Genomic DNA, 11,571 nt, shown 5'->3' with positions numbered 1-11,571 from the left:
AAAGAATGGGAATGGGGAAGTGGGGGGCGCTATGGGGGACTTTTGGGATAGTATTGGAAATGTAATTGAGGAAAATATGTAATAAAAATATAAAAAAAAATAAATAAATAAATAAAGATGTAGAACCCTCAGCTCCTCCTACACCACGCCTACCTGGACACTGCCCTGCTCCTACCTTGATAATGGACTGAACCTCTGAACCTGTAAGCCAGCCCCATTGTCTTTATAAGACTTGCCCTGGTCATGGTGTCTGCTTTCAGCAGTAGAACCCTAAGACAGACAGTCGCACATGTGAACTCAGTGATTGTGACAACACATATAAGCTTGTGCAAGCTCAAGCCAGATAAAATTCTAGTATGAAAGGAGAAAATACACATGAAATCTCACTACAGGCTGAGAAACTACTGACATTTTAAAAAATATTTTATTTTATGTATATGGGTGTTTTGCCTGCATGCATATGCATCACATATGTGGAGTGCCCATGAGGGTCAGAAGAGGGTTTGGACCCCCAGGAACTAGAGTTATGGATGGTTGTGAGCCACCATGTGGGTGCCTGAACATGGGTCCTCTGGAAGAGTAAATAGTGCTTGATTTAGTTTGATAGCTTTGGGAGAGGGCTGGTCAGTTTTCTTTAATGATACGATTGGCCAGGCCAGGCCCCACACCCAAGACTAGCTGAGTAATACAAACTGGACTTGATGGGCTGATGGGAAGAAGAAAACTCAAGTTTGGATGGTCAGGAAGGGGAGGGTGAAGAAGAAGAAACAGGAGAAGTTGAGAAGTGAATATGATCAAAACATAGTGTGTAAAATTCTCAAGCCAGGCAATGGTGGCACACACCCTTGATCCCAGCACTTGGGAGCAAAGGCAGGTGAATCTCCGTGAGATCAGGGCCAGCCTGGTCTACATAGTGAGTTCCAGATCAACTAGGGCTACATAGTGGAACCCTGTCTCAAAAACAAAGCAAAATAAGTCAGTGAGATGTCTCAGTGTGGGGAGCGTACATGGTAAAGGAAAAAACTGACTCCCCAAAGTTGTCCTCTTACCTCCACATCTGCACACATGCACACATGCACATACAAACAGAACAGGCAAGTGTAAAACGTCAAGAATCTATCACAGAACCACGGTGACTTAGAGACTTAGGTTCAGAGGGAATATCATGGAAGCATGAAGCATCTACTTAGCCAGCCCATGGCCACATCAATAAATGCTCTCTACCATTTGGTTTATCCTTGGATTTAATCAAATCAGTAATAATTACTTTTGTTCATTTACTTAGTTTTTTTGAGACTGGGTCTCACTATATAGCTCTGGCTGGCCTGAAACTCAGAGAGCTGCCTGCCTTTGCCTCTTGAGTGCTAGGATTAAATGCCTTCCATGCTATCACTGGCCACAATTAAGTTTACAAAGTTTATAAAGAATGTTCTAGGTTCATTCTGAGACATGGTCTTTCATGCAGAATTTTCATTTATCCTCCTCCTTCTCCTCTTTGTCTCCTTCTTTTAAGTGTTTTTAAAAGAGGGTCCCACTATGGAGCCCATGCTAGCCTAGAACTCATACACAATACATACAGGTCAGCCTCAACTTTATAATACTCCCACTCAACACAAAAGCATGAAGAGTTGTTCAGTTTTTCAGAAATGACCCAGGGAGGAGAGAGGCAGACAAGAACCTTACTCCCCACAGCCTTCGAGTCTCTGAGGCTTACCTGGATGGTCCAGGTCTGAGTTCCCCTGTTCTTCCTTCCCTCCCAGTGTGGGTACAGGAGGGACTGTGGATTCACTGACCAGAGATTTCTTCACAGTTTTCTTCTTTGGAGTCCCATCTGGTCCTCCTGCTGGGCCTGTATAAACCCCAACCCCAGGCATGAAGAAAATTTGTTGACAGTTGGCAAGGAAGGTGGTAGCCATGTATTTAGCTTTTGCCTTGTTCCACATCTCTGGCTCAGTCTGTTTAGCAGGTTCCCTCAATGGCTTCCGGTTCCAGCCATGTTGACACTGCTGCCCCAGGGCTTCTCCTTCCTATGGTTCTCCTCAGAACCAGTCTTTTCCCAGAAATCAGCCTAAACCCTAACCCTTTAACCAAAGACTTTGGGAGCAAGAACGAGGCGCTGTATCTTCCACCCTGGCATCAGCTTGGCCTATTCTCTCAGATCCTAGAAAGATGGTTCAGTCAGGCACAACCACCTGCCAATGCTTTACTCTCTCTACTTCTGCCCTCCCTGTCTGGGGACTTGCCCCTTCCCAGCGGTCTTGCTTACCTCTTGACTTGGGCTGTTTTGTCTGCACTTTAGCTGGCTTGGGTCTAGGCAAAGTCGGATCCTTCAATAGAGAAAGGACAGAAAAAAGCAAACTGAATTACAAAACTCTTTCTAGAAACCAGGAGGCACTTTAGTCATGTGATTCCCATGCAAACTGGAGGCCCTGAGTTCACTCTCCAGAACCTACATGAAAGGCTGGGTGTGATGGAGCACACTTGTGATCCAGCACTGGAGGTGTGGAAACAGGTACATTCTTGGGGCTTGTTAACCAGCCTATCTGAGTGGTCAAGCTACAAACCTACCTCAAAAAACAAAAACAAAAACAAAACATGGGGGGGGGTGGCACCTGAAGAATACCTGAGAACAACCTTTGACCTCATGTGCATTTGCACACATATGCATGCACACCTGCACAGGAGTGCACTAGCACACGTATTCTCTTTTTAGAAGAAGGAGTGCTAGAGAACAATGGGTGGGCCTCAGAAAGTTAAACTAGGTTTGACTGCAACCTGGTTCAGCAGCAGAGAAAAAATATGTGGTCAGCCTGCCATCCTATTTAGTACCAGTCAATGCAAGGATTGAATGCTTAAAAAGAAGCTAAGGCCAGGGGAGGTAACTTAGAGACTATGAGATGGTGCAGCGGCTCCAAGCCTGACAACCTGAGTTCACCTGGAGGGACCAACATGGTGGAAAGAGAGAACCAACTCCCTCAGCTTGTTCTCTGGCATGTGTTCCCATGCCCAAGTACGTAAATGGGGTAATAAATTTTTTTCACAAAAAAGAAGAAGGTAAACTAAACGAGAACATGAAAATTATTGTTTCAAGGTGATGTGAAGAAAATTGGTGACATCTGAAGTTTCCACACCGGAGAAAGGAGTGGAAAAAGCAACTGAGGGTTTCCTGGAATTATATAAAGACCAAGGGAAACACAGCACAAACTGAAACTGCAATCAAGGAAATTCCTATAGAGCTTAGAAAGTCCCACGGGGAAGACGGAAAGCCTTCTTTCCTGGAGATCCTAAGGGCTGAGCCAGCCAGCCAGTGCCCCAAGGCCTGATGGTTCACAGGGACCATGAATCTATGCCAACCACACCCCTACAGGAATCCTGAAGTCACAAGAACTCTCTCTACAATTTACTTTCTTCTCTTCTTCCTCCTCCTTCTCCTCCTCTAAGTCCTTCTCTTCCTTCTCCAGACAAGACTCAGGGTTGTTGGACTCACAGAGAGTCAAATCTAAAAAAGGGGAAAGAAGGAAGACTGGGTGTCCAAGATACATTGTTGAATTGAGCTGATCTCAGGAAATCCATTTTCAAATCATGTCTTCTAAGTCCTGGGGAGAGTCCCACGTCACCATGGTCCTACTGATCACGACTCACACACACCCTGTCTTATCCTCCCCTCCCCCATCTCTCTGGGTCACTGTCACAAGAGAATCTGGACAGGGGCAGAGAGTGCAGGCTTGGGTCCTGGGGCAGGGGCCTCTCTACCCTCCATCCCTCTTCCTACCTTTCCCTTCCCCACTGATGTCATCTCCATTGTATCGACTCCAGAAACCAAACAAGTTAACCCGCTCCTAGGGAATCAAGAGACAACAGTATCACCTACTCCCTGTCAGGCACAGCTTTGCCCTGTCTTCTAGCCTTAGTTATGACAAAGGCTGCATTCATTTTCCAAACCATTATCATTTGAAATATCACACAAGCTTTATCTGCACCTTTAAAGGAGATTAATTATAATCTCTTTTCTAGTTGATTCATGATGGAACAAATGACTAGGAAAGAGAAACTCACATGTCACTCTCTACCCCACCCTGCTCCTTCCAGAGGAATTTGAGGGTAAAAACTATGTTTGGGCTGAGAGAAGACACCAAGTGTCCAAGGGCAGGGAAAGGAGTGGAGGATGCCTTAGGCATCAGGGAGACCAGGCCAGGAAGGAAAGGGTGAGCTCGAAGCTGCAATAGGGAAGGCAGGCCTCCAGCTCCCTGCAGTGAGTCTGCAGGTATGGGCTGCCTTTGGACTAAATGGGGCCAGCAGGAGTGAACTGAGCATTGTCCCACCTGAATACTGGTCTGTTCTGCCCTGTGAGCCATCGCTATGGCTGCCTCCAGCTTCTGATTGGAGTTCTTGTTCTTGCATTTTTTCTAAAACAGAAGGTTAGGCTTGATGATAAATATGCCTTTAAAAATAGTCAATACAGAAACCTTCAAATGACTAATAATTTTTTCATTAGTCAATATGGAGCTGAGAGCTGGCTCAGCAGTTAAGGACTGCTCTTCCAGAGGACCCAAGCTAGGTTCTCAGCATCCACATCAAACAGCTCATTACCATAGGAGCTCCAGCTTCAGGGAGCTGAAGTTTTTTGTTTGTTTGTTTTTGTTTTTGTTTTTTAAAGATTTATTTATTTATATGTAAGTACACTGAAGCTGTCTTCAGACACTCCAGAAGAGGGAGTCAGATCTCATTACGGATGGTTGTGAGCCACCATGTGGTTGCTGGGATTTGAACTCCAGACCTTCGGAAGAGCAATCGGGTGCTCTAACCCACTGAGCCATCTCTCCAGCCCAGAGCTGAAGTTTTGAGTAGTAGGTTCCTGCATACATGTGCTCATACCCACAATTAAAAATAAAATAAATCTTTTTTTAAAAAAAATCAATAGTAATAATATTAGACACATGATCCCAACATATCACTACCCCCCCAGACATTTTTTGGTTTTTGAAGCAGGTTCACACACTGTAGATCAGTCTGGCCTAGCACTCACTTACAGCCTATTGGCCTCAAACTCAAAGCATTCTCCTGCCTCAGCTTCCTGAGTGCTGAATTATAGATGTGAATCATCACGCCTGACTTAGACATTATCTTAGCTACAGATGTTTCAGATCCTGGTACTGACACAATACTCTGTTCTTAATCTTTTGGGGCTCTCCTTCCCAATGGCATTTTTGTGCCCTCTCCACAGTGAATCACACAGGGATTTGAAGGGAAAGAAGATGGACGTTCAGGTGACTCCCCTTTCAGGCTCTCACAGGTTTCTCTAATCCTGGCAGTTTAATATTCAATTGAAGAGAAGGCCCATGACAAACATTTATTCTCCCAACTCCGTAATTCCAAAGACTGTCTCGTTGGGCTGGGGGACCTCTGCTCACTTTGAGGTTAGTTAAGCCAAAAATGAATATAGGGAGAAAGTACGATTTAGCTAACCACTTTGCTTCTCAACTAGGGAAGACTTTGTCTCCCAGAAGACGTTTGGGGACAATCATTTGGCTATCACACTAGAAGAAGACAAGATACAAAGTAGAAGATACTGTGGTGCCCAGGATTGTTGCTAACAACTTCATGCAGAACAGCCCTCCACAGCAAAGGATTATGTGGACCAAGAGGCCCTCTGTGCTGAGGCCGAGAAGCCCTGGGTTAACCTGGACCCTTACAGCTGCAACTCGAGAACATGGTATGGTGGTGCCTGCCTCTAATCCCAGGGTTTAGGAGGTTAGGGGCAGAGGGGCAGATATTCAAGATCATCCTTAACTACATAGTGAGTCCCCAGGCCAGCCTGGGCTGAGACCCTCTCCAAAAAAAGGAAAAAAAACACAACAAACAAACAAATCACAAAAAGAAACCCATTTCCTGTACCACAAGAAATGTCCCAAGTTTGCTCACCACCAGCTCCAAAGACAGCTCCTGGAAGTTCTTTAACATGCGGGCTGGGATCCATGCACGAGAAACCGTTTCTCCAAAAAATGTCACGTGGTACTTAGACTGTAATAGAAGGTGGTACTGTTTGGATTCCTGTCCTCCTCTCTGCCTTGCCCTTATCAGATGTTGTAGAGGATTCACGGGGAAGATGCTGGAGCTCAGACGCTCCCTGGACCTACCCAGCTCACCCACCATTCCTCTGCTTTACCTCAGGAACCCCAGGCAAATGTACTGAGCAAAACAAATGCCCTGCTAGGAAGCAAGTGGATCTCACTACAAGTTCATCTCTCTGTGTCAGTATTTATCTTATCTCCATATCTGCCACTCCAGTTAAGTATCCGATGGCTACATCTATTTCTAACTCTAAATGTGTTAGGGTGGATGTGTTCCTACTTGGGCGAGAACCGGAAAACTCACCGGCAGGGAATCAAGATGAGAAGCAAACAGAAAGTACTCCCCCAGGTCAGGATCAGCTTCTATCATGCCTGGCCACCTAGAGAAGTGGGGAGGGATGGGAAAGAAGGGGTTATGACCAGAACACAACCTCACCATCATGCACACATGGAAAAGACCAAGATGTTTTGTCGAAGATCAAAAGCTATACCCACTTAGTTAGTCCCCACTGGCACTCACTACCAAATGACAGGACATCCAGCAGAATAAAAGATGTCTCAGTCATCCTAGCAAATCTGGGGTCACTGTCAGGAAAGAGGGTGACTCCTAATCTTTCCCTCCCTTTGCATGCCCTCACATCTCAACATGTTAAAATGCCTTGAAGAGGGGCTGGTGGCACTCGCCTTACAATCTTGCACTAGGGAAACTTATGCAGGATTTCCAGTTCAAATTTCCAGCATTGTTTCAAAAGCAATGCAAAACAAAAACAAGAAATTGCTTTAGGTCCTTCTCCCTCTTTTATATGCACTGCAGCAACAGCAGACCCACTTTTCCATCCCATCCCACCTCCACCCTGCAACCTGGTCTTCCAAAGCCTTCCAGCTCAGCCCTCATCTTTTCTCTCACTGATGCAGGCTCCAGCTCTACAACAAAGGATTGCCATAGCCTTCCTCCCTGCATGACTCTACCAACCCCAAGTTCAGGAAGGATGTTCTCTGCCATGGTGCCCTACCATGGGTAGCCGTATTGCTTGGCCCAGATGATGGATCCTGGGACATAGGAGGCATAGGCCACATCACTCTCGCACCCTGCCCAGCTCTCCTCAGGAATGTCACAGCGATTATAATTCGGATCTGCCAAAAGAGAAGAAATGCAGAAACAGGAGACTCAACGGGCAAACTAGCATGCAGGCCACCAAGAGGAGAGGGTAAAGGGATGTGTGCAGGCTGCAGGTAGGGGAGAACAGAAACCCAGACCGGAAATGCAGCTAGAGCCAAGAGAAGGAGCGCTGCCTCCAAAAACAGAGATTCCAAACTCTTGCTCACATCCCAGTGTGGCTCTGCCCTCTTGGAGGGGCAGTGTGGGGGTAGCTTCTCCAAGAGGCTTTCTCACCTGTAAAATAAAGTGTTCTGGACTTGATGGTCATAATCTCTCCCAAACCATCTCAAACATTCTAGAATGAATGCTAAGCTCACTGGGTCTTTCTCGGTTGCCTTTCCTAGCATGTCATATATCCCCTCTCTGTCCAGCACAACGCAACACTATATTCCAGGCAGTTCTGACAAGAGCAGGCAATGCTGACGTAAGTGGGATTAACTCAGTGTACCCATAAAGCTGCCCAGTCTACCCCACGTCTTCCTGCCATCCTTCATGCCAGTTCATCCACACCGAACAGGAAGATCCTTCCTTCCCAGAGCCCACAAGGACCCCTCAATGCCTGCCACAACTAAGCTGCACTTAGTTGAAAGGAGACATATTGGGAAAGAGACAGAGGAGCGATAAAAACTAAAAGAAAACCATTTCCACTCCTTCCTACCTGGATTCTGGTCACAAGACCAGTCATCTGGAAGGACTGAGGGATCGATGTTTCCACGTAGCTGCCGCCACTTCTCACACTTTGGAGAGGAACACTGAACCCAGATAACACAGTGGCCTGGGACAGGAGAGAAACTAAGGTGAGACAAAAGCACACCCTTCCTTCTTCCATCCAACTAAATGCAATATACTTTCCCACCAGCTCCTGAATCGTATCTCAGAGCTTGCACACTAACCTGTCAAGCCTCTAAATTATCTATGGAAGAATGAAGGCTCAAAGATAACATTTTACTGAAGGCCAACCTAACTTGGTGACAGAACTGACCTTAGAACTCAAGCCTTCCATTGTAATTTCTCTCTACAAAACACAAGTGACACTTTCTGTACTGACATCAAACGTAAAGGTTGCCTTAGCTCAGCAGTTGAGAGCATGCAGCCATTTCCCAGGGTTTAGTTTCAGCACCCAGCTCACTAATGCTTTAACTTCTACTTCAAGGGATCTGATGCTCTCCCTTCTGGCCTCTGTAGGCACTTTGCTCATGTGCACAAACCCACATTCCTGCACACACATACACAAAATTAAAAGTTAGAAAGAAAAAAAAAACCCACGTTAAAGGTTGCCTTAGAGCTGTAAGTGTAGCCCAGTGTTCTGCAGAATACTTTCCTAACTTTTGCAAAGCCTCATGGGTCTATCCCCATTATCACAAAGAAACAGAAAGCTTGGAGCTAAGAGATTCCCTTGAAGGCAGGAGAGCTGAGTTAGATCCACACACTATCCACCAAAGAAATGCTGGCCAGGGTGATGGGTGCTTGGAACCAAGAGAGAGAAAGGGAGATCCCTGGGGCTCAGTGGCTAACTAGCCTAGCCTTTGTTGGTGAGTTCCAGGCCAGTGGGAGTCTCTCTCTCTTCTCTCTGTCTCTCTCTGTCTCTGTCTGTCTGTCTGTCTGTCTGTCTGTCTGTCTCTCAAGAGAAAAAGGTGGATGGTGCTGGGCTAGCATCTACTATACTCTAAATATTGTGCATCCTTTTTGCACAATATTCATAATTCTTATTGAAATCTCATCAGATTTATCTTTCTGCTATCAGATTACAAGCTTAAGCTTGCAGGGCTGAGAGATGTCTCGGTGATTAAAAGCAGAGCACACACTACCCTTAAAAAGGACCTGTGGATCTGAGTTCAGTTCCTAGCACCCACCCACACTGGGCATCACACAACTGCAGCCCCAGAGGATCCTGCTTTCTCATCTGGCCTCAGAAGGCACTGCATTCATATACACAAATCTACATAAAATATACATGCATACACGTTTAAAAATAAATCTTTAAAAGATAATAAAGCTGAATCCTTTAGCACCAATGCCCTGAGTTGATCCTCCTCCACAAGACAGAGGTCTAGGCCCTGCATTTCTCTCTTAACCATTTGCTTTGGGCTCCACCCAGAGGACATAGCTCTCTTTCATCAGTTACTTTTCAAACCTCCACTTCTATCTCTGTTCTAAACTTTTCCACTGTGTTGTTTGAAACTTTGCAAGCTTGAGAAACTCTATTCCGCCTCTCCTGGGAACTCCATCTCCTTTTGTGTGTGTGCTCACATGTATGCCTAAACAGGTCAGAGGTTGAGAGCCAGCATTCTCCACTATCATGGTCCATCTTACTGTTTTTGTGTGATTTGGGGGTTATGAGTATATGTGGACACACACTCTAGTGTGCGTGCATGTACACATATGCACATGGGCTTTTAAAGAAGAATCGTCGATCAATTGATTGATTGATTGATTGATTTTTGGAAACAAGTTTTCACTGCCTGTCCTCAAAATGACTATCTTCAAAATCAGAATCTGTCTGTCTGCCTCTACCCCTGCCCCTGCCTCTGCCCCTGCCTCTGCCCCTGCCTCTATCTCTCATTTGCCCAGATTAAAAGCATGAGCCACCATGCCTGGTAAGATTTTATTTTTATTTTTAATTGTGTGTATACAGGAGTATGTGTGCATGGAGTTCAGTGCTCATGGAGAAAGCCATGGGCATTGGATCCTCTGGAACTGAAGTTAAAGTTGTGAGGTGTCTAACCCGGGTACTGAAATTGAACTCAAGGCCTCTGCAAGAGCAGTAAATCTTAGCCACTGGGCACCTCTCTAGCCCCCTACACCTTATATGTAAGGCAGGATCTCTCTGAACCCGGAGCTTCCTCAGTACTGAGATTACAGGCACACATCACTAGGCCTACCTTTATCACAGGGGTTTTAATAAAGGCTCAGACTCAGACCCTCATGCTTGCTTGTCAAGCACTTTACTGACCAAGCCATCTCCATGGCTCTCCATCGTCATTGTGATCCCTGGATGACCACCAATGACTCTGTCCCCACTCAACCTGCAGCTCAGCTACCTAAGTGGAGTCTGTTCCTTCTCACATTCCCCACATCTCAAGGCAGAAAGTGGGCCAAACATTACCTTATTCTCCCTGCCTCTGGGCCTCTCTCTCCTGCAGAAACTATCTTGCCCTTGTGTCTCCCTTGTAAAGATGGTGGCATCCTACTCAGTCTTTACCTCTCCTCTTCCAGCCTTCAGTTCAGATGATACCACATCAAGGAAAACCTCACCAGCACCCCATCTTGGTTTCTTGGCTTTTTTCCATAGACCTCCATACCCTACTCCCACTCCTGCATGGCCCAGCCAGTCATATCAGAAAGCACACACTCCCTCTGAGTCTTTGTCGTAACATCCTCTGACACAAAATGCCCTGTCCTCTCCACCTCACTTGCTGAAAGAGTCCTGCAGCTCTGACTGTATCTCAGTCTCCAGCCCACCAGCCTGCCCATCCACCGAGAGCACGAGGACCAGAGTTTGGCTCTCCAGCATCCATGTTCAAGTCCAGGTACAGTAGTGTACGTCTTCAATCCCAGTGCTAGGAAGATAAAGACAGGATCCCTGGAGTTCGTTGCCAGCAAGGCTAGCTGAATCAGTGATGTCCAGGTTAAATGAGAGACCTTACCGCAGAGTATAAGATGGAGTGTGATTGAGGAAGACACCTAAGGTTCATCTCTAGCCTAGACAGACAGACAGACAGACACACACACACACACACACAGAGAGATTTAATATCACCAAACAACAGTTCTGTAAGTGTACCTTGTCAAAATTGTACCCACTGTCAATTCTTACCTTAAAACCTGTTCAAATGCAGGAGCACACCTTACCCATGTATAATCTGATCCCACTGGAACAATTCAGAAAAGGTAACTTACAGTCAGGTCTTAAAGCAAAATACTAGAAGCTGGAGAGATGGCTCAGTGGTTAAGAGTACTTGCTGTTCTTCCAGAGGATCTGGGTTCAATTCCCAGCCCCCACACGGTGGCTCACAACCATCTGTAACTCCAGTTCAAGGAGAGTTGACCGTTTCTGGTCCTCTTTAGGCACCAACCATGGACACAGTGCTTGGACATACATGCAGGCAAAATGTCCACACACATAAATAAAATTTAAAACCAAACAAAAATACTAGTTGGGTATGATGTATTAGTTAGAAATGACAGTTGCGGGCTGGTGAGATGGCTCAGTGGGTAAGAGCACCCGATTGCTCTTCCGAAGGTCCGGAGTTCAAATCCCAGCAACCACATGGTGGCTCACAACCATCTGGAACGAGATCTGACTCCCTCTTCTGGAGTGTCTGAAGACATCTACACTGT

At 46.0% G+C, this 11,571-nt stretch overlaps 1 protein-coding gene across 1 annotated transcript in view; it reads right to left on the bottom strand.

Annotated features, from left to right (window-relative positions):
* Zcwpw1 (zinc finger CW-type and PWWP domain containing 1) overlaps positions 1-11,571 on the bottom strand; it is a 31,773-nt gene that overhangs the window by 1,564 nt on the left and 18,638 nt on the right. Inside the window, exons 8-16 of the mRNA XM_021163249.1 lie at positions 7,889-8,005; positions 7,085-7,205; positions 6,376-6,451; positions 5,923-6,021; positions 4,323-4,406; positions 3,773-3,839; positions 3,405-3,499; positions 2,267-2,327; positions 1,715-1,849 (exon numbers count right to left, since the gene is read on the bottom strand). Of these exons, the coding sequence (XP_021018908.1) occupies positions 1,715-1,849; positions 2,267-2,327; positions 3,405-3,499; positions 3,773-3,839; positions 4,323-4,406; positions 5,923-6,021; positions 6,376-6,451; positions 7,085-7,205; positions 7,889-8,005 (855 nt within the window). The remainder of the gene's footprint in view (positions 1-1,714; positions 1,850-2,266; positions 2,328-3,404; positions 3,500-3,772; positions 3,840-4,322; positions 4,407-5,922; positions 6,022-6,375; positions 6,452-7,084; positions 7,206-7,888; positions 8,006-11,571) is intronic.

The sequence above is a fragment of the Mus caroli genome, chromosome 5 (assembly GCF_900094665.2).
Source record: "Mus caroli chromosome 5, CAROLI_EIJ_v1.1, whole genome shotgun sequence".
Taxonomy (NCBI): domain Eukaryota; kingdom Metazoa; phylum Chordata; class Mammalia; order Rodentia; family Muridae; genus Mus; species Mus caroli.
Note: the sequence above shows the minus strand (reverse complement) of the source record. Positions and strands in the feature narration are given on the sequence as shown.